Source organism: Erinaceus europaeus, chromosome 1, assembly GCF_950295315.1.
Source record: "Erinaceus europaeus chromosome 1, mEriEur2.1, whole genome shotgun sequence".
NCBI lineage: Eukaryota > Metazoa > Chordata > Mammalia > Eulipotyphla > Erinaceidae > Erinaceus > Erinaceus europaeus.
Genome location: NC_080162.1, coordinates 13,701,278 through 13,727,373, shown reverse-complemented (window position 1 = coordinate 13,727,373; position 26,096 = coordinate 13,701,278). Strand labels below are relative to the sequence as shown.

Here is a 26,096-nt window from a genome sequence, read left to right as displayed (position 1 = left end):
TACTTACTTTATGATACACCCCACGTATGTAACCAGAAAACAAAAGTGACATATCCATATAGCAAGGGACTCAGACCACAGCTGCATTTAAAATGTAAGGTTACCTTCTCATGAAATGGTGGTCACCACAAATATTCATTGAGAAATGCAGCTGAAACAAGAATATGGGTTGGTTGCTTTCTCCGTGAAGGACTTTTATGATAGATATGACCATAGAATACCTAACCAAAGACAAAGCACCATAAAAACAAACCAAAAAGCAAGACTAGCTGGAAGCCAAGTGTATGATGATAAATTAAACAGACATGATCAGGTTTGGTATTTATCTCATTTCATTAGAATAGTTGAAACAGGCTAAACACCAACTTGTTCTTTAACTTTAGATCTTTCTAAAGCAAAGGGCAATCTGGTCAAGTCATACCCTACATACTAAAGAAGTTCAAAAGACATAGATAGTATTATGTATTATTAGCACTAGTATTGATTAGAATGGTTCCTGCCACATTACTATAGTTAACAAGTGAAGTTCATGAACAAATAGTCTACATTTATTTAATAGCTGAACTTCAAGGAGTATAGTAGCATATACTTTCGATGGAAGGCACTCTAGTAATTTTGCCTCACAAAGTCCTTCTGACTTTGCCTCTATAGTTCCAAGTTCAAATGAACTCTTAGATGTTGAGAGAGGTAAACTGACACAAAGGAACACCTGAAGTCTGTCCTGAAAGTAGTAACCGGAATACTGAGTGATTCTGAAATCACAACCTGGGGAAGAACTTTAGAAAATTAGGTTGTTAGCCAGATATGAAGAAGACTCAGGATTAACCTCTAGGACAGGGTGATGGAAATCTCAGTGTAAGATATGTCTTTACTCCCAGAAAGTTGATCAAGTATTCTAGGTGAAAAATGTTTCTGTGGAAAAACTCTTGGTACTTAGGATGACTCTTATGAGTGACATTGATATTGTTTATTCTACATAGAATGAGAATTCATCCCATATCTGCTGACCAGCAAGCAGCTGTACAGATCAAACTCAAAATCTGAAACAGAGCCTCTCAAATTTCTAATTTCTCTTAAGTAATTTAGTCAATTACTTAAGAGTATGTGAGGTCTATCTTACACAATGTGTCACTCACAGCATAACAAGTTGACATATTTTTTCTAGAGTCAAAAAGTTTCATAAAATCTAAATATATGTATATAAATATATATGTGAGTTTTAATAATAATCTATTGGAACACTAATAAGAGTTCAATATGGCCTAGATAGCTGTAATATATGACTAGGAAAATTAAAAAGGAACAAATAAAATATCATTGCAGTGTACAGCTTTCTATCGTTTAGAACCTCCTAATAATGATGATGATAATAATAATAATTTCTTAGATTTTATTATCAAAAATGCTTCCATGGATATTTTTTTTTCCTCAGCTGACCTTCTCAAAAATCCAGTGAGATAAAACAAGACACACACAGAGAGAACCTGAAGGTATAAAGGATAATGGCTTCTCCAGTGAGCAACACCTTCTACACTTGGAGACAAGATTCTCTTGCTCTGTCAGTACTGTCCTGCTGTCAGTTCCCCTAAGCACACGGAACTTCCTAACAGTTCAAGAGACAGAGGAAGCAGTTCATTTTCATTCTGATGAGTCTTTAGAAACAGAAATTAAATTGAAGGAACCCCCATCATTAAACCCAATCATACCCACACCCACAATCTTTTGGCTCTCTTCTCAATTTCTGTTCAGATGCTATACCCATGCCCCCCTTCTCCTTAAAGACATATTTGGAGATGAAACCCTTCATAACTGCCCATCCACAGACAGTTTGTGGCGGCATAATTGACAATGAGTCTGCTGCTAAAAAATGAAAATGCTGTTTTAATAACCTTGGCCTAAAATACATTCTGTTGTATGCCTCAAAGGGTTTCAATAAAAAGTCAACCTGTAGAGACATATTTTCTTGGCTTAAACAACAATCCAAAGCATATAAATGTAGTCCAACTATAATGACATATTTATAGGCCAATAAAGCTTACACTGCAGCTTTCATACTTCACTTAAAGGAACTCTGTAAGAAGCAGCATTATATAAAATAATTTGATATTTTTCAAACGATAGCCCAAGGAATATAAAAAAAAAGTTTGCTATGTTTTACTGATAGTGTTTATATCCTTTAGTTGTTAAAAATTTTGTACAATGAAATGAATCATTTGACTACTTCCAACTGCCATACCAAAATGGATATCAAGTCTACTTTATTATAAAAGCTAAGTACTGTACTTCTAAAGACAAAAATAAATAGCTAGGGGCTGGTATCATTGATTGAATCAACCCAATTTTTCTGGAAAAACAGGTTCCTGTGTTCATTTTTTAATGAATAATACATTCCTTAACCCTTCTATTTTAACATAGCTATTTTTTCCTCCTCCTCCTCCTCCTCCTCCTTCTCCTCCTCCTCTCTCTCTCTCTCTCTCTCTCATAAACTATGATATGAAACTGTCTGAAAGAAGGTAGAACATTTCACTGAGTAAAGTCACAAATTGTGTTGGTTTCATATTGGACTATATTTGAAAAGGACAAAGAAGTGAGTACTCTAACACATCTCAGAAGTGTTTTTAAGCTTACTAGTTTTTCCACTATCTTGATTTGTAGTTTTAGTCACCATTCTTTTAGAGTCTTAAATAAAGACTCCAGAGACTTTTAAGAAGCAAATACAACTTCCGGAAATATTGTCCTGGAAGGGGGAGGGATAAAACAATGAAAGACTTCTGATTTTAATCAGAGTTGTTATTGGAAGCTGTCATTTGGGGCAGAGTTTCTCTTTGTGGAGTATTAACTTGTTGGCAAGCACACATTAGTGAAACTTTTTTTTTCTTCAATTATTCAGAAAAGACAGGAAGTAACGCAAACTAGAAATAAAAGGAACTTATTCTACCTAGATATTGAGCAAGGGAAAAACATTAATTAGTTTTCCCTATGTTAAAACCCCTTCTTTGAGAATCAATTTAATTTTGTTAACATTGGTATTTTAATCTGGTGAAATCATTCAGTTGAAAACATAGTGAAGTTGTACTTGATCCATGAACAGAAAGATGAGATTGTTCCATTCTTCGCTTACTTCCACCAGGAAAAATACATATATATATAAAAGAAGGGTCTAAAGTAATCTCAGAGTTCATCTTCTTTCTTTGCTAAGAACAATGAGAAGTTGGAAGGTTTCTACAGAAGGAAAAAACCTAATAAGTGTGTGAACTTCCATGAACAATGTGGTATTAGAAGTGGTTTTATAGTGGCCAAGAGAAAGAGAGATAAGAAAACCACTGTGTAGAAAGAGAAGTACAGACAACAAATATTTTGATGCTGCAGAGAAAGGAAGAGATTGAAGAGAAAGTTGCCAGGACAGGAATGCATAAGGCAAATGACACCCCCATCTCCCCAAAATAAATCTCAACAATGTAGACTTGTAAACCTTAGATGAAACAGATAATGGAAACTCATTACATTAAGGAAAGTTTTTTGTTTCTCTTTCCACATTATTACAACACACTGTACATTCCAATTACAAAAGCTATTTGTCTCACATTCCCCAGTTTCTACTGAGTAGAATTTCAAGGGCCTAAATTCTACCCTTAAAGGGATATTTTACATGAAAAAAAAAAAAACTATATGGTGTTTCTTGTTCTCCAGGAGATCTTCTCAATCATTCCCCTCCCCAATTAAAAAAAAAAAATGGAATCAGCTAGAAACTTTTCATCAGTACACATTCATTGGCCTTGCCTTAGTTCTGCTGAGTGAAACATCCAAATGAAGCTAGACTCAGCAATAAGTATTATTTTTAAACTAAGTACTTTGGGTATCACTATCAACTAATTTCTTCTGGAATCAATTATTTAACAAGATAAATAATGTATATTTTTAGAATTCAGGAGGGCCAAAACCTCTAAATCTTTTGATGGAACTAAGTTCTTTTCATATTTATTAATAAACTATCAAATTTAAACATGAAGCAACTCTACTATAAATAACTCTTGTTTATATGTGTGATATGAAGCTTAACCACTTATACATCCTTTTGTCCCCCGTGGGTTTCCTGTTTAGCGTTTTATTACTAACAGTATATTCTATAACCTGAAATTTAAAAATGAAGCAAACAAAAGAAAGGTACTAACGTTTGAAGAAAACATGAGGCAACACCAATATAACAGATCACAATTAGGAAAGTAGCATAGTAGTTACATCACTCAAGTTTATTACAGAGAACTGATCATTATGTCTTCACATAATTGGGGGGAGGGTTCTATCAGTATAGATAGGCAGATTATGTAAAAAAAATTCTTTGATTTTAAAATAAAAATCACCAAATTAATAATTTTCTCTGAATGTGCACATAACATTCAGACCACCTTGTCCAAAATATGGCCATCTGATACCAACAAAAAGATGCTGGGATACTGTTGATCATTAAACTGAAATGATACGGAAATATTAATGCTGTTCCCCAAACAGCATAGTTCATCAGAAACAAGAATCACACAGAAAAGTTATTGATATTATTCAGTTTCTTTATGCCAATTAAAAACAGTCTAGATCTGATATAGTAGTTAAATTCTACTAGGGTTGAAAAAAACAGGAAATTGTCACAGTAAAGCATAAAATAAGACCATGAAAACTAGCATTGTGCTAAAATGAAAGAAAAAGATACCTTAATATATTAAAACTGAAGTTCCTCTTTGCCTAAAGAGGAAATAACTCTTTTAAATCAGAGGTCAACAACTTTAGTATTGAGCAATGCTAGGAAGAGTAAAGCAGTGAAACGTTGGGGTAGGGGAGGCCGGGGAACAACAAAACAAGAAAGAAAGAGCAAAAAAAAAAGTCATTAGAGAAGCAAGTGTTATTAAAAAACAATAGAATTAGTTATGGAACCCCTCTCCTATGCCAGTCACTATGCTAGACCCTTCTAGACCCTTCGTATATTTTACCTCACAGCAACTTCATTAATTTCCCACATTTTTCATTTGGGAAAACTGAGGTTTGTTTGTTTTTGCTGCCAGGGCTTCACTGAGGCTTTATGTCAGCAGAATTCCACCTTTTTTTTTTTTCAGAGAGCAGGTGAGAGAAAAGGCATGACAGGCTGGTGCAGTGGCATACCTAGTTGAACACACATGTTACGATATGCAAGGACCCAGGTTCGAGCACCACCCGGTTCTTACAGGCAGGGGGAAAATTTTGCAAGTGGTGATGCAGTGCTGTGGGTCGTTATCTATCTGTCTATCTATCTATCTATCTATCTATCTATCTATCTATCTATCTATCTTTCCATCCATCTATCTCTGTCTCTATTTCTATCTCTATCTCTCCCTACCCTCTCAATTTCTGACTATCCAATAAATAAATAAAGATAATAAACATTAAAATGAAAAAAAACAGTGAGACATAGAGAAAGGTAGGAAACATGACACACAGCACTGCTTGTGAAGCTTCCCCACTCACTCAGTGATCTTCCTCCATATGCCCAGGGGCTGGCTGATGCCAGGTTTAGCTGTGCTATGGTCTCACCTGAAACTGAGCTTTAATTATCATCACTGAACCACACAGCTTAGTAAGCCTCTGTGTAAGAATTCAAACACTAGTCATGAGTTACTCAAAATTCTGTGCTCTCTCGGTTAAAATTATCACTAAAGTGGGGAAGAAAGGGAAGAAAGGTCATAAAATTGAGGACACTGAATTTAAAAAGTTCAAGGTTAGCTGGGAAAATAGTTCAGGGCCAGCACAGGAGACTAGCAAGCCTGAGGTCCTCAATGTTCCCCAGATTCATACATGCCAGAGCTGGTGAGTGTTTTACTCTTTTTCTTTCTCTTTCGTTTGAAAAATAAATCTTTAAAAATAAAGAACTCAAACCTCTTAGAAGTTTACGCCATAACTGGTGATCAGTGGTTCTCCCATATTGGTGTAACTCATCTCTCTGCTATTTTTTTTCCTTTTTATTTCTTTATTGGGGGATTACTGTTTCACAGTGGATAGTAAATGCAATACTTTGTACTTGCATAACATGTCTCAGTTTTCCACACATGTTGTGTTTTCTATCCAATGTACAATGTGAAGGGAGGGGATTGGATATGGAGTTCTTGTGGTGGGAATTATGTGGAGTTGTACCCCTCTTATTCTATGGTCTTGGCAATATTTTTATTTTATAAATAAAAATTTTTTTAAATGTGAAATTTTGGCATGGTGTTAGTAGATAAAATACTTTCAGTATGAAACAAATATTTAAACTCTTCATTAGTTCAGTTTGCGGTGCGCTAATTAGCCAGTGCTTTGATATCGACTGAAATTCCTTAGGGATAAATGCTATATCATCTATTTCCTATCACAGGGTTCTACTCTTAGAAGTCTCTGCAATCCAGCACACACATCTATTGCTAACCCACTGAGTCATCTGTCCACTCTTATTGCAAGGTCTCTCTGAAGTTCAAAAAAGCATTCCTATCCATGTGTGTAATATGTGTGTATTTGTGAATGCATGCGCATACATACACAAACACATACATAAAAAGTATATTAATTATCCACACAGTAACTATCTGTGCATATATATATATATATATACAAATGACAGGGTTTCCAGAAATATCTACAACAAAAAAAGCAAATCACGGAATTTAGAAGCACAAATCATACTTACCTAGGTCAGCCTTTTCCTTGAGGACATCTTTGAAGTTGAGTCCACTGTTTAGAGTTGACTGCCTGTACTTCAGCAAGGCCTCCTTCTGTCCATTCCTTCCCAGGAACTCAGCTTTCACTGACCTAGCTTGGAAGCCACATCTCCACTTGGAGAAATCAGAATGTGCCCATTTGACCAGGTCTTCAAGCTTCACAATTACCTTTTCGGAAACAGCAATGACTTCATCCTAAAAAAAAAAAAAAGAAAGAAAGAAAAAAAGAAAATTATTAGTTGTGGTTCTGAGGCAACTGATAAGTCTTCATTTAAACATTACATTTTCAACAAAGATCATCTGAAATATCTTTTGAGTGGTTTAACCTCATACAAGAAGATAATGTATTTTCTGTGATAGTAATTCTTCACTAACTCAATTTCAATAGTTTTTCACTTTTAGTTGTTTAGTTGAGGAACACTTTATAGGACATATGTTAAATGATGAGAAAGCATAAAAAATTGGGCAGTGGTCCCAATACACATTTTTAATTCTGGTTCCCAAACTCCCCCTGTGTATCTGATCTCTTGAGTAAAAGCTAATTTTTAGGTGCAATTAATTACAAAAGTAAAAAGTAAGAGCTAGATGACTAATGGTTAGCCTGTCTCTTTATAAATGGTCTAAGTAAATCTGGGATTCTTGGAACTCTGACTCACCCCAAATTCCTATGTTTATGGTACATTTTCCCTTGGCTTATAGACAAATATCAAGTTTAACTTTTGTCCTAAAAATTAAATAAAACTGTGATGTAATCCCCAAAGAAATACTTCATAAATGTTATGTGCTTCCCACTGAAAGAAACTTACACATTCTCATGTTTCTTAAAAACTTTGTAGGTTGAGAAATGAACTGATTTTTCCTTTTAATACATATGGGTAAGAGGCAAAAAGGCTAGTAAGAAAAAAGATTGTGAATCTGAGAAAGGAATTGAAACTTAGGTTTCTCCTATAGATCATAAATTTTAATTTTAAGTATCTCTAATTGCTCCCAGGAAACAAGCCACTTTTCAACTCAGAAATCCAACAAGATATTTAATAGTTTTCATATATTTATATACATGTTACATAGGAGGGCCTCTCTCTTCTTTGGAAAAGGTTTAAAATGATCATTTCATTGGGCGTTGTGTTCAGTTATTTGAAACATTTGACATTTCGACTCACACATTTCTTTTGCCTCACATTTCTGAAGAAAGCTTAGCTGTGAAAACCCCTAAACTCACAGAATCTTAAAAATATTTTTGGTAAAAAAAAATTTTTTTTTGGTAAACAACAAGAGTATGTCCCTAAGCTATGAAGTGAAAGGAATTTACAAGTGATTTTGACTGTTTTTTAGAACTCTTCCCTCCTCTAACACACACACAAACACACACACACACACACACACACACACACACCACCACCACCACCACCACCACCACCACGACAATCACCACCACCACCACCACCACCACCACTACCACCACCACCACCACCATCACAGTACACCACAGCACACCCCTGCATTCATTACTCCAAAGCAAACAAAAAAGGGGTTTACTAAGATTAGCTTCACACAATGAGACACCCTGGATTTAGTTTCTGTTAAAAATGTTTTAAAGCAAGAGATCTAAAATTTCACTTTTCCTCATCCAGTTGAGAGTTGCTTCTGAGAAGAAAGTTGGTTAGGCAGCAGCAAAATAACAAATACTCTATCAAAAATTAAAAATAAAACTTTTGTAATGGAACCTTTTCTCTTATCATGATTAAATATGAACTTCTACCAAGTGGGAGACAAAGTGGAAACTGTTTTTTATACTTTGCTCGGTAAAAAAGAAAAAAAATTCAATGTTACATAAACAATAGGGCATATTACAAAGTACCATTTCACCGGATGATTTCACTCAGATCTGTTACACCATCCTCATGAAATAAAAGATGTGTAGTTGTCATGCATTTTATAACTATTACATGGTGATTATTAAATGTCAGAATAAAAATTGAGGCTGGGTATTGTTTCAAAGCATATGGGAAGATTTTCTAAAAGGAACATACTAATCGAGTTTAGAATAGACTGGAAAATAATTATCAAGGTATGCTAAGTCTCAAAGATGGAATTTGACAACAATTTTACCAAATAAGGTTCCCTAGAAGAGACAAGTCTGGAGATGAGTGTTATTTTCAAATAGCTCTCCGATCAAATGATTATCATTTCAATTACCAGTTGCTTCAGATCTTTTCCAAGAAATGGCATGACTAGCTCTGGCTGGCTCACAATCCTCACCAAACAGTTTATTAACCAAGAGAAAATACAATCCTTATGATGTCACTGATGAATAAAGCCATCTTTCAAGATTCAGTCAGTCTATAGACTGTGTCTTTGCTCTTTCTCTCTGAAACCATTGAACACACACAGGCGCGCGTGCGCGCGCGCGCACACACACACACACACACACACACACACACACACACAGGAATTCACATAAACCATAAACTGTGAGAAACCATAAACTCAAGTTTGGATTAATTGTGAAATCACTTATATGTTTTACTGTGTACTCACAGAGAAACTGGCCCTGCAACATTGTCAAATGCCAGGATTTAGAAGGAAATCTGATAAGAGGAGGAGTGGGAAGCAAGAAACCATTCCCCCCTCCCCGACTCACCACCTCCCATGAAAAAACAACAGCCAACATAGATATAGAAAATGTCACAGGAAACATTACTTTGTATACACAATGGCACAAGTCACATGTGCAGTACTGACTAAAGTTTCTAATACTACTTTAAGGGTAAGTCTTTATGTGTAAGAAAAGAATTTCAATTAGCTCATCTCATGATTACATTAGCCTTCTGCAAACTGAGAATTAGCACTGGATAAATATTGCTGATTTGCTCTAATACAACACAAAAAGAACACCAAGTACACTTTGTTATTCTATTAATGTACCTTAGCTTTTCAATTCACCTGGCTTCTAATCAATATTCATGTAGGCTGTGTTGAGATGCTTTGTAAATCCACATTCCCTTTCATCATAGTTTTAAACTGCCCATTTCTCTAATTTCGTTTTGTTTCTATACTATATAAAAACAATTCATTCAATCGTGGAATCTTCTAAGTCAGAGACGAGCACCTAAGTGAAGACGTCATAAATGAGCAGCCCCTGTGCATGGCTATGAGGTCTAAAGCTTTTGCTCAAAATATCCCAGTTTTGATCTTCTCTTAGAAAGTAAAACAAAGAGGTAGTTATGCCCCCCACCCACCCAAAAAAAGAATGAAAGAAAAAGAAAATAAAAGCAGTTGAAAACTGAGTAGCTGTTTCTTTAAGACAAGACACAAGATCTGTAGTTTATCATTGACCATACCACTCCCAACTGTCTTGTACTGAGTCTACTTCTCCCTGATCTACTTGGTTTTGGGGGGCAGGTCCCCAATCCTGGAGGTTATATACCTTAATTTAGTTCATTTCCTTCATTTTTATTGATGTAACATGGAGGTTCATTGAAATATCTTAAAGCCAACTTCTGGAAGATCTTGAACAAGAATCCAAGTCTATTATCTCTCAACACAGCATTCAAGCTGTATTCTGCAGCCAGACTGCCTGTGAACCCAGGATTTGAATCAATCCTAGTTCCGCAATTTTACTCATCATGGAACATGAAGCAACCTCTTTCTTTTTGTTACATTATTATTATTATGTATTTTTTACATTTTTTTTAAAGCAGAGCATTCTCTGGTTTCTGATGGTACTGAGGATTGAACATAGGATCTTGAAGCCTCAGGCAAGAAAACTTTTTGGTGGTCCAGAAGGTGGTGTGGTGGATAAAGCAGTGGACTTTGAAGCATGAGGTCTTGAGTTCAATCCCCAGCAGCATGTGTGATGTCTGGTTCTTTCTTTTCTCTCTTCCCATCTTACTAATAAATAAAATCTTAAAAAGAAAAAAAGAAAATCTTTTTGGATAACTATTATGCTTTATTATATCTTTAACTTAACCATGCTACCATTGTGTTTATATAACAACAACAAATGCCAGCCAAGGTTAATGATACTGTTTCCTTTCACACTAATTGCAAAGATTAAATGGGTTTACAAAATGGACGTAGTATATCTGAGTCGCTTATCTTTATCACTATCACTTCTCCATTGAATTGGTGTTTTCCAAAGTGCGCCATCAAGAAATGAGTTTGAATAGTTTACAGCTAAACTTTTTTTTAACACAAGGTATTCACTTTTGTGGTTACTATCCATTTATGAGGCAGTGGTACTGGTTTCCACTTTTAGGAGATAAAAGTTTCCTCTTTAAATAAATTTAAATTAAAAATAAGCCAACTTGAATAAAACCATTAAGTAAACACAGGACATGTGGGCATTGCAAAAAAAAAAAAAGTCAAGATGTTATAAAATGACTGAAATTCGGACAGGTATGATATGCGTGGTTCTCAAAATACAGCCCAGGCACCCAGGGGAATCCCCAAGACTATTTCAGGTGACAGGGTTAAAACTATGGTTATAGTAATATTAAGACAGTATTTGCCTTTTTTGCTCTTAGCATCTTTTAAGTATACTGTGGGGTTTTCCAAAATACAAGGCACACAGTAGAGCAAGAGTGAATGTAGAAGCAGATATGAGAATCCAGCTGTCTCTACTAAGTTAGATATTAAGGAAAACTACCAAAAAGAAAACAAACAACAAAAAAAGTAAAACACTGCTATAGTTTTTTACAACATTTTCTTCTTTAAAATCTTCTTGTTTTATTTGTATAATTAACCTACAATAAAGCTTCTCTTTTGGATATATAGTTCTATGAGTTTTAATGCATGGTCACAACAAATATGTTCTTGCCAGTCAATTTTTTCCCAAAATGTCTTATCCATTTAATCATACAGTACAAAAACCTTCTGATACTGTGCAGTATACTTTTGAGATACATTCACATTGCTGTATATATCAATAAATAGCTTTTTCTCTTCTGTCTCTTTTTTTTTTTTTTGCCTCCAGGGTTATTATTGGGGCTCGGTGCCTGCACTATGAATCCACTGCTCCTGGAGGCCATTTTTCTCCCTTTTCTTTATCGTTGTTGTTGTTACTATTATTGTTGCTATTGCTGCGGTTTTTGTTGGATAGGAGAGAGAGAAATGGAGAGAGAAGGGGAAGACAGAGAGGGGAAGAGAAGGACACCTGCAGAACGGCTTCACCTGCACGAAGAGACTGTGAAGCGACTCCCCTTCTTCTTCTAGCGTTTGCCAGAGACTCCCCTGAACGTGGGGAGCCAGGGGCTCGAACCCAGATTCTTACTCGGGTCCTGGCGCTTTGTGCCATGCGCACTTAACCCACTGCTCTACCACCCGACCCCATCTCATTTTTTTTTTTTAACTGCTAAATAGTATCCCATGATACTATATGTATGGAATAGTTTTTAATTATGTTTTAATTCTCATTTCCCCAACTAATAATGACAAGGAACATACTTTTAGGCAATATTTGCTCTCAATATATTCTTTTTGATTAAGTGTTTAATTATTTTGTCCATTTCAAAAACTGTGCTGTTTGCTCAATGAGTTTTGAGAGTTTTTGTGCAGACTGGATATAAAGTTTTCATTTTTTTCCAAAAAAACTATGCAGCTTGAAAATATTTTCTCTCATTATTTTTAGCTTGTTTTATGTTTTGTAATAGTGTTGTTCATAAAGTGAATGGTCTAAATTTTTATTATGTCCAACTGCTTAGTTTTATTTTATTTTTTGCAAATTGTGGTTTTTCTGTTTTACATATAAACTTCGCCTAATCTTCAGTCAAGAATAATTTCTTTCCTTTTTTTTTTTTGCTCCTAGCACATTATTATTTCAATAATTTTAGAAAATTTATTATGTTTCCCCCTAAATGCTTAGTAGACTTGATTCATTTTGACTTGTTTTTTTATAACACATCATTTTTTGTAAGATGGAAAATCAACTTGACATTTTTTTGTATACCTATATACCATATACATTTTTTAATTTCTAAATGAATTAATGAATATTTAAATTATTTCTCATTTTCAATATGACAAATATCAATAGATATAAACATAAAGGTAAGAGCTTATTGAAGATCTCAACAGTTTGAGTTTATAGGCTTCTGAGTCTATAATTTTGAGAACCACACTACTTTCAAACTGACAAGTTAGCCTGCCTCCATTTTATGGGCACTGGCAGAAGACACAAGACTCCTGGTCAGAGATAATGGATGATTACTGCTCACAACAACAGTCAGAACTTTTGCATTTCAATGGGCTCTTTCATATCCAATTCTTAAAAGGAGATAACAAAACCACCTAAATGATTCCTATGTGTACAGCGAGATATACAACATGGGAAGGACCCCGAACTAAGGGCGCCCAGCTCTTTAATACTTGTCACAAAGCATGCTTGCCCTTTACTCTGGATCAAGACACCAGCTACTTCCCAAGGCTATTCACTAGATAAACATCAGTGGCTTCACTCACAAGACGTGCAAATATTCAAGAGATCCATGGAGAACATCTATGTAGCACCTACTATCTATACAATTCTGCTTTGTCTAATTTCTTTTCTCCCTAATTCATCTCCCTTCTGAATAACTATAAGGCACCTATGTACTTAGATGCAATCTAGTCAATAAGATATTAGAGTAGTTTTGTTTATTTGTTTGTTAGTTTTCTTCCCAGGTCTTGAAGAATTCACTTTCCAAAGAGATTTCAATATTCATCCTTAAATCCATGACTGTGAAGTTTGAGTCTAGATACTAGTCCTTTTTCTATTTTGATGCCTGAAAGTTAGCCCCAGTTTTGTCATAGGCCATTTATCATATATGTAAGAAAAGATCTGAGCTGACACAGGAGAACCTTTAACATTTCCCAAATATAGCACTTTTCCCTACTATCTATCTTTCCTTTTTTCGTTAGCAATAAACTGTGCATTTTCTGGGTACAGTTTCAAATCACAATGTCTCAGTTTCTCTGGCAATAAGATGCATGACCATGTTCTCATCAGTGGAATCAGAGAAGTAGTGATGCAACTACCAGGTCATTTCCTCAAAGGGAATACGTCAAAGGGAATGCGTATGCATGTATAAAGTTCAAATCCCTCAGGATAAACAGAAAGAAGGAACTTTAGTGAGCATGGTGGCCTGAACTATGTACTTCAAGATTGTGACAGAAGAGAGATTTTGAATTCCCATTTTATTTAAGCCACCTTAACTCTGGGTCTCGGTTATGGACAAATGGTACAGTATCTTTACTAATATATCATTCCTCAGGATAGAGAACCTGAATCAAACCCATCCTGTAACAATCACATGACACCCAGTGATAGACCATTTCTTAGAACAGTTATATTCAGCTATAATAGACTCCACAAGAAAATAAATACATAAAATATCAGAAGGGTTGATGGGGAGAGTGTGAAATGAGAACGAGAAAACTTGGCATATATTTGCCCCTACTCTTCCCTGAATGTCCTGGTTTTTAAAATATTATTTGTAGCAGTTGAAACATAAATATATTGAGCACACAAAACCTATCCAGAGATGATATCAGCTAAGTAAATTAAGACAGCAAAAATATAGTGCTGCTCATTTCATAACAGAAAGAAATTCCTATCAATATGGAAACTAAAAATAAAGGGAAAAAAGTTGAACTTTTAGAAAAAAACAGTCTTAATTATCAGTTCCTGGTCTAATCATTCCAGTCAGGCATGTGTATGTATAATATGCACTAGTGCACTCTAATTAGGAGAAGTTAAGTGCTACCATTGGTGTGGGCTGGGCTGGCCATTCCTTTGTTTTAAAGCCTTCCTCAGATTTGCAAGTTGCTCACTCTTCCTGAAATATATGAATGTGTTCTGCTAAGTGACATCTGCAGAGTGAAGGAAAAAGGCTTCACTCTACAGTTAAGTAGTTACCAACCAGATGTTTAAGAAGTCAGTCTGGGAGTCCGGTGGTAGCACAGCAGGTTAAGCGCACGTGGTACAAAGCATTGTGGAGCAAAGTTAATGGAGTCCCCTCAAGTCATCTCTCCACAACTGAAAACAAAAAGGAGCCTCCCTGATAGACAGAAACCCTATAAACTTTTTCAATATATGAATTTCTCTCTCCACTGTTTTTCTGCTGTTACCATATGCTTATTCTCCTCCTAAATGAGGATGACAATAGTTGTTTACTGTCACTATAGGAAAAAGGAATTCTATCAATACTGTTTCCCAATGTGAGAATTACTGTGATATAGTGTTATATCTTTGTTATTCATCAATACTTAATGTTGAATTATATAGTTCTGTTGTTCACAGTAAATATCTGAACTACAAAGACTTTTTAAAGATAGTAACATTGCTTGGTTTTTATTTATTTTGCACTCCCAAAGAGGCCATGACTGTGATAGGCCTACAGCAAACTATTCATACTTAATCTAATGGTTTACTATCTGTCTGGGTGTCCCTGGTTAGAACTAAGAGAGAGCTGAGAAAGAGCTTCTCAGGTTGATGGGACTCAGGTATCAATACAGCTCTACAGTATAATACTCATTTTATTATTGAGGTGCTATATCATCTCGACAAACTTTCATTTGGAAAGATGGAGAAAACAGCATAGAAGAATCCATCTTGTTGGTTAGTTAGAATGCTGAGGTTAAGCTGTGATAGTATATTGGTCAACACAGAGAGAGCAAGAATTCAAGAAATAATGACTATTGTAATTATCTAACATCACTTGCAGTGAAAATGAGGGAATAAAATTGAGAGGTATTCCAATGTTACTTGTAAGTAACTGTTATATTATTCTAGCATCATGAATCCACCACTCCCAGTGACTATGTTTTATTTTGCTTTCTCCTTTCTATTTTATTTGGTGGGACAGAGAAAAATTGAGAGGGGATGGGAAGATAGAGAGGGAGAGAGAGAAAGGCACCTGCATATCTGCCTCACTGGCTCCTTGCTCATGGTAACGTGCACTCTACCAGGTTTACCACCACCTGGCCTCCTGACTATAAGTAGTCTTCTTCCTCTTCTCCTTCTCCTTCTCCTTCTCCTTTTCCTTTCCTCCTCCTCCTTTCTCCTTCTCCTTCTCCTTCTCCTCCTCCTCCTCCTCATCCTTTTTTTTTTTTTTTTTTAACAAGAGCACTGTTCAGCTCTGGCTTTTGATGGTGCAGGGGGGATTGAACCTGGAGCTTTGGAGCCTCAAACACAAGAGTTTCTTTGCATAACCATTATTCTATCTACTTTCTGCCCTTTTTTCTTCTCCTTCCTCTTCTTCTTTCTTCTTCTTTCTTTTTTTTTGACTATAAGTATCCTATTTTTTTAAAAAAATATATTTATTTATTAGTGAGAAAGATAGGAGGAGAGAAAGAACCAGATATTACTCTGGTACATGTGCTGCCAGGGATTGAACTCAAGACCTCATGTTTGAGAATCTAGTGCTTTATTTATTACACCTCCAGACCACTGACTATAAGTATTCTTAACTTCTTAATTATTATTTTATTTGTCTGGGAACAACAATACCCCAGTAGCTGCTTGTGCTGAATATCTACAAGGAAAAATTGGGCTAGAAAGCAATAAAATATTGTTGCTAAGTAACTTTCCTCAGCCAGTAAAGACATAGCAGTGGAAAATTCTGAGATGTTCCCCTTTCCTAGACATTAATATGTTAATTTGGTAGACCTCATCCCTCTTCAGTTTCTACAACAGGCATCTTCAAGCCCATTTTAGAGATGAGAAAACTGCTATGGTACGAGAAATCATCTTGGATAGTACCAGTGTCTCTCTGGGACTGAATAAAGGTGTTTCAGTAGAACTAGTGCATTCTCCACACAATGTGGGACAAGAGAACACTCTCCTACATCCTGCCAATGCCTTAGGTAGATGGGATTTAAAGTAATTTTACAACAACAAAAAAACTTAAATTTTGAACTTGTGTTGTATTTTGTCCCCAAAGTAGCAATACAGAAAACACCATTCATGTGCTAGTTAAAAATGTGAAGAATTAGAGAGTTGGGCGGTAGCACAGCAGGTTAAGCAAGCGCAAGCGTGAAGCGCAAGGACCCGTGTAAGGATCCTGGTTCAAGCCCCTGGCTCCCCACCTGCAGGGGAATCGCTTCACAGGCGGTGAAGCAGGTCTGCAGGTGTCTGCCTTTCTCTCCCCCTCTGTCTTCCCTTCCTCTCTCCATTTCTCTCTGTCCTATCCAACAACAATGACAACAATAATAGTTACAACAATAAAACAACAAGGGCAACAATAGGGAATAAATAAAATAAATATTGAAAAAATTTTTTAAATGTGAAAATTTTTTCTCTTGTCTGAGTGATGAAGATATTCCCTCAAGTATGAGCTAAGATTTAATTTGAATCCCTTAACCTGATTAAATGGATTTGCTCTGGAGGTTCATTAGTATATTAAGTTCCAGTTTCCCAAGCCACTTCCTTCTCTTCCAACTTTTTCCCATTTTCCCTTGGCCCCCCTCACTAGATATTTAGTGGAAGCTTGTGGCTCAGTGAAGTTTGGAAAGATGTCCTGGCACAGTTAAGAGGGAGTACACAAACAGAAGGCAGCAGCAGAGTTGTGATTTGTCAAGTGTAATATGGCCACCTTTCATAGTATTCAACAGCAATTGCATAGCAAACATGTAATTCAAAAATCCTAATTCCTAAATACATTTTAAGTACATCCTAATCTGAAATTGATTAGGCTGCAGTCTGTTCTTCTGACCAACAGACCATCTCCCCTGCAGGTGGGGAGCTGGGGGCTCGAACTGTGATCCTTCCGCCAGTCCTTGTGCTTCGGGCCACGTGCCCTTAACCCGCTTTGCTACCGCCCAACTCCCAGCATCCATATTCTAAGGTTTAGCCACTAAAATGTAATCAGAATATGAGTAAGCCTCATTCTGGAGTTAAAGCTAAGTTGATTTAGCTATAACAGCATTCTACAAAAGCAAAAACAGTAATAATAAATCCTATAAGCGATCATCACCAAGTCAGTAATTCTAGTATGCTAAATAACTCCAAATCAATACTATTGCATATTGATATATTTTCATAATGAACACAAAAGGAGAGAACTCTTTGCCCTTCTTGCTATATGAGTTTCACAGCACCACTCATCTGAATTATTTAATATTATCGGTGACCATGCATGGAGTTTTGATATATTGCTGTCATTTACAAGAGCAGTCTTCACAGAAAATCACAGAAAGCCCTGTGCCTATTTTGAACACTTCAAATGTATAAACCAAGTAAATCTTCCTGTTTTTTTTTTTTAGCCTCTATTTAAACATAAACATATGAGTTAGACATATGCCTATTTGTTCTTTGTTTTTTTCTTTTTTGCTCTGTTCACTTAGCACAGTTAACATTCTTCTTCTCAAGTGTACTCTGGTAGTTGAATAATTTGAGACCCACCGCTTTATTTAATAATGTAATTATCTTATATTGAATTATTTAAAGGCTTTTTGTATTTTTAAGTTCTAGGTTTTTCCTATACTGATGATATGCTCTGCCACGGTGAATGATTCAGGCTTCAATCAAAAGTCTTGAACTCAGTTTGGAAAAACACTTGAGTGTTTTTGAATAAGCCAAGATTAAAACAAAAGCCAATTTGCAACCACAGTTGGTGACCTTTCTATTCCTGTTCAAAGACTGTGGTGTGAAGGCCAACACAGAGGACAGACCACCACAACCACCTGATTCTGACATTTTTTGCCACCTCAGGGAGCTTGCATGAACCAGAGAATAGAGCCCAAGTTTTTCTCAAAGTAAGCTTATTGAAGGCAGCTTCTATGCCTTCCAATCTTTTATCCACTTCCAAGTGGAGCTTAAAGAATAAATAAAGCAGAACTGGGTGGAGGGGCGCCTGGTTCAGCACACGTGTTACAATGCACAAGGACCCACGAAAGCTTTGTGAATGGTGAAACAGTGTTGCAGGGGTCTTTCTGTCTCTCTCTCCCTATCACCCCATTCCCTCTTGATTTCTATCTTTCTCTATCCAACAAATAATTTTTATTAAAATTTTATTTAAAAAAAGGAATTCTGGGAATTAGGAGTGATTTGAACACCTGCCTGACTGCTGAATCACTGATCTAGTAACACACACACACACACACACACACACACACACTCACACGCACACGCGCACGCGCGCGCGCACACAGGTGGCATAAGACACAGGATCTTAACTCTTGTGAAAACAAAACTGCGTCTGTTGATCATTTTTAAAAGGCACTATCATTTCCATGATTCATATAATCTGCATTAAGAAAAGCATCTTCAGTTAATGCCTTAAGCATTTTCAGTTTTTATCTAGATCCCCTTTTCTGCTTTCTGCTGGCCAGATAGTTGGAGATGTATGCTTCACAACCCAATGTATTGTTGCTGAACACACATTCAGCCCTTAGAGTCAAAGATACAATCAGACTATTATGGAGACTACTCACAAGAAACAGAATGGGGCAGATTATTTCACTTAAAACATACAGAATTCAATTATTCTTCTGTATTTCTAACCCATGCCCACCAGATTTTAGAGTAATGTAGTGAGAAGACTGAGCACTACAGCAGTGGTTTCATCTGAATTCTGGTAATCTGATATACACTGTGGGATTAATCCAAAGCAAAAGGATTTAATGGCCCAGCAGGCAGTCTCTGTTTTGAGGATCCTTCTTCTAAGATTCCCCAGCCATTTTGACAAGAATTCTTTCCCTTTCCCTGTACATCCTTTTGCAGATGTTTTTATTGTTGTTATTTGTTTGTTTTCTTTTGTTTTGTGAAAGAACCTGGTGTGAGTCATTTTAAGGGACTTGGTGTGGAATACACCCTTCACCACTGCCAGCAGGAGTGGGTAGAGGGGTTGGAGGTGGAGAAGGAAAAGAAAGAGTAGGAGGACACAATAAGGGGAGAAACAACTTTTCAAATTAGGGCTATTTTGAAGAATAGGAAATGTGGGGGGGTTTGAAAATGGAGGGAGATTAAATGTCTGAATATCTTTAACAGATCAACATCAGGCTTCTTACAAGTTACATCAATGTCAGAAGAGGGAAGCAGAGGGTCACGTGTGGACTTCCTTGGATCAGGTATTTCGGAAGGCAGGTCTTATGTGTTGACTCCATCAATCTGCCATATCATTTTATTTTGTCGTAGTTAATGGAAGAAATGCCCACTAAAGTTTCTTTAAGTGGAATAGAATGGAAGAGAACAGGGGATGGCTTGAGGGGTTCTCTTTCACAGTGATGGAAAACTTTAAATGTAGATCAAAAAAACTTTGAAGCACACACATTCTCTCTCTCTCTCTCTGTCCTGGGACAGACAGAGAACTAGGAAACTAAACCCCAATGTAAGTGGATAGTTTTTTTAGTTACTGTTTTTCAAACAATAAGTTAGTAGTTCAATGACTCAACAAACAAATTACTTATTAACGGACTATTAACAGTCTAGCACCATGGCAAACTCCACTGAAACAATTAAGTTAGGATTTGGTTCCTGATCAGAAGGGGAGAAAGGGCAGAGTCAATAACCAGCATATGCTAAAAACATTGAGGTAATGTAGGTAGATTGAAAGAGAGATAGGTTGGTAGATAGACACACACGCACACACATTTGTAATATTAATATTCACAACTCAGCAAGATTAAATCATTTCACTGATAAGGAAACTGAAACTAATTGATTAGGAACAAATTAAAGGGGCTGGGTGGTGGCATACCCAGTTGAGCACAAGTTACAGTGTGCAAGGACCCGGGTTCAAGCCCCCAGTCCCCACCTGCAGGGGGAAATCTTTGCAAGTGGTAAAGCAGTACTGTATCTCTCTCTCTCTCCTCTCTCTCTCTCTCTTTCCTCTCTCTCTCTCTCTTCCTCTCTCCTCTCTCTCCCTTCTCTCTTCTCTCTCTCTCTCCCACCTCCAGGGTTACTGCTGGGGCTCAGTGCCTGCACTACGAAACCACTGCTCCTGGAGGCCATTTATTTATTGATTTATTTTTCATTTTATTGGATAGGACAGAGAGAGATTGAGATAGGAGGGAGAGATAGAGAGGGAGAGACAAAGAGACACCTGCAGACCTGCTTCACCGTTTGTGAAGTGACTCCCCCACCACCACAGGTGAACAGCCAGGGGCTCGAACCTGGATCTTTGTGTAGGTCCTTGCACTTTGTGCTATGAACTTAAGCCAGTGCACCACTGCCTAGCCCCCCCCCCCCCCCATCTCCCTTTTACTCTCTCAATTTCTGGCTGACTCTATCCAATAAACAAAGATAATACAATTTCTTTAAAACTATTTAAAAAACATAAAAGGAGCAGGTTGATTAAATGAACAAAGATAACATTCGGTACTGTCAGAGTAAATAAATATTCACATTTGGTCTTATTAAGTGCAAGGCTAAGAATTGATATCCCAACTAGATAGGGAAAACGTACATGTAAGTAATTATTAATCAGCACTGCCTTCCTATTCATGTCCAAATTCCTACATCTGCCAAAATAAACTCCCTGAGGCCTGGCCTCAGGCTACCTTATTTCCCATTTGACTCTCTTCTTGTCAAATGCAGGTCATAGCCAGTATTGGTATGTCCCTCTCTCCCATTTGCCTATGACTTCACCATCTCTTATCTTCCTGCCTCAAATCTCTAGCAATGAAACTCTCTGTTATCTTCAAGGGCCTAATCACCGGTTCCCATTCTCAGGTACCTTCAGCGTCGCTACAGATCACTTTTCTGCTCCCGTGTCTCATTCTTTTTCACTTCTGGATTCCTATTTGCTTCCTGAGACCTAGTTGTGGGTCCACTTCCTCACCCCTACCTGCTGTACTTCCATTCTTTCCATCCCTCCAGACTCTGTCTGGAACACTAGCTAGAATGGTGAGGGGTCTGTCTGCCTGGTCCCACCTCACACCACCCACTCCACTCTGCTCCTTGCTGCATCTAAGAACTAACAAAGCCCTTTTTTTCTTTGTGAATAGAAAATGTGCCAAATATAGGAAAGTTAAAAAGTTGTAATGAGGGAGTCGGTAGCTCAGCGGGTTAAGCGCACGTGGCGCAAAGCACAAGGACCAGCAAGGATCCTGGTTCGAGCCCCGGGCTCCCCAGCTGCAGGGGAGGTCGCTTCCCCTCTCTGTCTTCCCCGCCTCTCTCCATTTCTCTCTGTCCTATCCAACAACGATGACATAAATAACACTAATAACTACAACAACAATAAAAAAACAAGGGTAACAAAAGGGAAAATAAATAAAGTATTTTTTTTAAAAGTTTCTATGGGCCACTTCTAAAGCAAGGACATGTTTTATTTGTCCACAGAAATTATTTTTTGAAAATTGAATTAATATGCCAGTTGAAATCATACAACAATCTGGATTTCCGGGACATGACTGACCAATGGAAAGAACTAGCAAAACTGGGCAACAAACATCACAGGGTCCCTACAATTTGCTCCTTTTACTTTGTCTTACCTGCCTCATCCAGGCACAAAATACACATTTGCCTCTGCTCTAGGTTCCTTTCTCTCTGAGACAGTTAAGAGAAGACATCGCGAAGGAGGCAGCTTTTGAAAGGATCTTGAAAAGATCTTGAAAGATGAGCCAGCAATTGTGCAACTTTACCACACCAAGAAAAAGCTCAGAGAACTTTATACCTTTTCTGAAATGCCTGTTTTCCCTACTTCTAAGCAGTGTTGCCATCAGTGTTCTGAAATTAAGATAGCCTGAGTTCCCATTCAGTCTCTGCTCTCTACCAGGTGACCAAATTTAGAAACCTGGACAAATTAAGACTCTCAGATTGCCTCCTCGAAAAAATAGAAAAGATACTAACTACATCACTCTATCCAAGAGAATCACTGACTAGTCTGCACAATAAATAAAAGGCTTCATATGAAAAAGACAACATCTATTTCTACGATTACCTTTATTAATATCAATTTGCTTTTACCTTATTTATTTTCACCAGTTATTTATCATTGAGGCTTAGTTCTACATGATTCCACTGTTCTTGGCAGCCATTTTTTTTCCCATTTCTGATAGAGATAGAGGCAAAGAAAGAGGGGGAGAGAGAGTCACCTACAGCACAGCTCTGCCACTCATGAAGAAGCTTCCTCACTAAACATGGGAAACCAGGGATTAGCACCCAAGTCCTTGCATTTGGTAATGTGTGTGCTCTATCGGGTATCAGGGCTCAGTAAATACTGTCTACAAAGGATCAGACAGTAACTGTGCTAGTGCTGTGTCTGGAGTCCCCATTATCCCACTAAACTCCTGTATTATCCCGTGAAAACTGCTAGAGACAATTTGTGACTGAGTGGACATGGCTTGTGACAACAGAATTTTACTTCTCAAACTTCTCTATAGCAAGACAACATAAATCAGCTCCGAAACTTTTGCCAAAGTGTCTCATTGATCTTAGGAACAACAGATGCCCCTGTGGGCACATCTCAACTATTATTGGTGGGTTGGGAGGTGGTTCAGTGGGTAAAGCACATGTTTTGCATGTCTAAGGCCTAGAGTTTGATGTTCCACACTGCATGTAACTGACAAGTGTTTCCATTCTTTCATATTCTATTTATTTATTTATTTATTTATTTATTTCCCTTTTTATTAAGGGGATTAGTAGTTTACAGTAAGTGCAGTTATTAAGCATGGGTAAAATTTATCATCTCACCATGTCTGCAAAACACTCTCACCCCTCAGCCTAGATTCCCTTCTACCATCATGCACCAGGACCTGAAAGCACTCCCTTCCTCTGCCCTCCCCAGAAGCCTTTGCTTTGGTGCAATAGACCATGCTCTGGTTTTTATTACAAAGTAGTCAGACCTGTTACTGGATTCACCAGGATTAGGTCCAGTTCAGAAATGATCCTGCAGGGCAATTATTCGCACTTTGGGATTTTGCCAAGGAACCTCATTTTCCAACTTCATGCTGGACTATGTTGAGATATGGGTTCAAATGTCATTTCTTCCAAAATGCCTGTACAGGCCTTCCCAATAAGATCAGACACCTATATTTTTCATTCATCATATTTGACCACATCACAGAAAGATTTGTAAGATTAATCCAAAATGCACCCCCACACACACACTCACACACACACTCACAAACACATACATATACACTCACACACATTCACACTTACACACATACTCACACACATAGTCACACTCACACACACACACACACACAAACTCACACACTCACTCAGTGAGGAATCCTATGACCTCAGGATCTGCCTCCTTTAAACCATCTCTCCAGGAACCCATGTACTGAAGATACTCTTGAGGGGTGGGAGCTTTGACTACCTCCTTATAAAATATGTGAGAGGAGTTGTTGGTCATCATTTCTCCTTTGGCTAATTCTGCTTCTAAAGACCCCTTCTGCTTCTATCCCAGGTGGTCATCAGGCCAGGTTCCTTTGCATTGCTTGATGCTGTGGTCTATTTACATAATCATCGTTTCACCTGAGACCCGCACTGCCTGCAGGGCATTCATTTGTTTAATCCCCACTGGCTAGATGGAAGCTTTCTACCTTCAAGCTCTTTTTCTCCTGCTCCGCCCCCTATCCTACCCATTTCCTCTTCCGACCTGCCACTTCCACTTCAGAAGGTATAAAGGCATTTTTTTTCTCTGATCAATAAAAAATTTGCATTGTGTTCCTGCTCAGCCACGTGTTCCAGTCTCTCTCTCTCCCTGGTGGCTAGCCCGGCAAGGAGTCATGTGCTTACCTTGGGGACTGTGGGATGTAACAAGTTCTTTTAAACAGGTTATCACACAAGGGCACAGTACTATTATTGAGTTATCTTGTATCACTTAACTACCAATTTGATTGCAAGATTTTAGGGGACAGGCTAAAAGCTCTGAAGAAACAAATGCTCAATAAATATGTGGACTTGAAAAATACATATATTTACAAAGAATTGATCAGGGAAATCTCAATATTAGTTGTCAGGATTTTCAAAATAAAGGTGGGGAGTAACTATCACTAGCAATGGCAGAATCAGGGAGAACCCAAGTTCGTATCCCAGCTCTTGAGTCTGTGTAACCTTGGATAAGGTTTCCAGTCTCTTTTTTGCTCTTGTGGCCTCATAATACGTGTAGAAATGCCACAGTACTGTCAACTCTGGAGAATTTATTTGAGGATTAAGTATTTCATTTCATTTATTTATTTACATATTCAGGGTGTGAACTATAATAGCAACTAAACAAATTAGAAATGTAATTTCTTTGAAAACATTGTAGGTGAAATTTAGGTAGATAATTTCTGAACAGAGAAAGTTGGAGCATATTCTCTGGGTTGTGAATATATAGTGAAGAGAAGGGGAAATACTCCAGAAACGGAAAGTGTGGTTCCAAGGTTAAAATGAAGAGAAATGAACACACACACACACACACACACACACACACACACGAGATAGAGAAAGGCAGAGAGAGTAAAAAGACCACAGCACCAAAGCTTCGTTCAATGAAGGGAGGGCTAGACTTGAATTTGGGTCACACACATGGCAGAGAAGCATACTGTCCAACTAAGCTTTTTTGTTAAGACCCGGTACATGTGTGATTTAATTGCTCTTTCATTCAGATAGAGAGACAAAAGAGAAACAGAGCAAGGAGAAGAGACACCACAGCACCAGAGTTTCCTCCTGGCAAACATTTTAAATTTTTTTTTTTTTTTTTTTTCTAACCAGAGCACTGCTCAGCTCTGGTTTATGGGGGAGGGGCAGGGAGTGACTCTGGGAATTTGGAACCTCAGGTATGAGAGTCTCTTTGCCTAACCATTATGTTATCTACTCCCACCCACTGGTGAGCTCTGACGCCTCCTACATTTTGGATAAGTCAATCAAGTTGATTCCTCATTCTTAGTATAAAAGTATAAGGTCTATGAGAATGGATGACTATCAGATGATGGTAGAAATTTCAGTTCCACTTGGCAAAGATTTTTTTTTTAATCTATCCAAATATTTTTAGTATTTTTTTGGTTTATTATTGGTTAAAGACAGAGAGAAATTGAGAAGGAAAGGGAAAATAGAGAAGGAAAGAAACAGAGAGACACCTACAGCCCTACTTCACCACTTGTGAAGCTTTGCCCTTGCAGGTAGGGACCAGGGGCATGAACCCCGGTCCCTGAGCACTGTAATGTGTGCGCTTAACCAGATGTACCACCACCTGGCCCCCTATCCAAATACTTTTCTCAGATGGTCTTTCTGGATACAAGAATGTACATGTAAATGAAGTTAAGATCCAACTGGAGAATGTGAATAATAATTCTTGACCTTCTGGTATTTTGTTTTACAGTCATACTCTCTAGTAGTGACTTTGTAACACTCTGAGGCATTATCTACTGGTACATGACTAGGCACTGGAATGACCCCTCTGAACGCACTCAAGGGAACTACTTGACTACTTTTCATAGAGAGCAGTCCCTCCAGTATAGCTGCTG

At 37.4% G+C, this 26,096-nt stretch overlaps 1 protein-coding gene across 1 annotated transcript in view; it reads right to left on the bottom strand.

Annotated features, from left to right (window-relative positions):
• ARID5B (AT-rich interaction domain 5B) overlaps positions 1 to 26,096 on the bottom strand; it is a 217,424-nt gene that overhangs the window by 177,421 nt on the left and 13,907 nt on the right. The window contains exon 3 of the mRNA XM_007517383.3: positions 6,686 to 6,911. Coding sequence (XP_007517445.2) covers positions 6,686 to 6,911 — 226 coding nt within the window. The remainder of the gene's footprint in view (positions 1 to 6,685; positions 6,912 to 26,096) is intronic.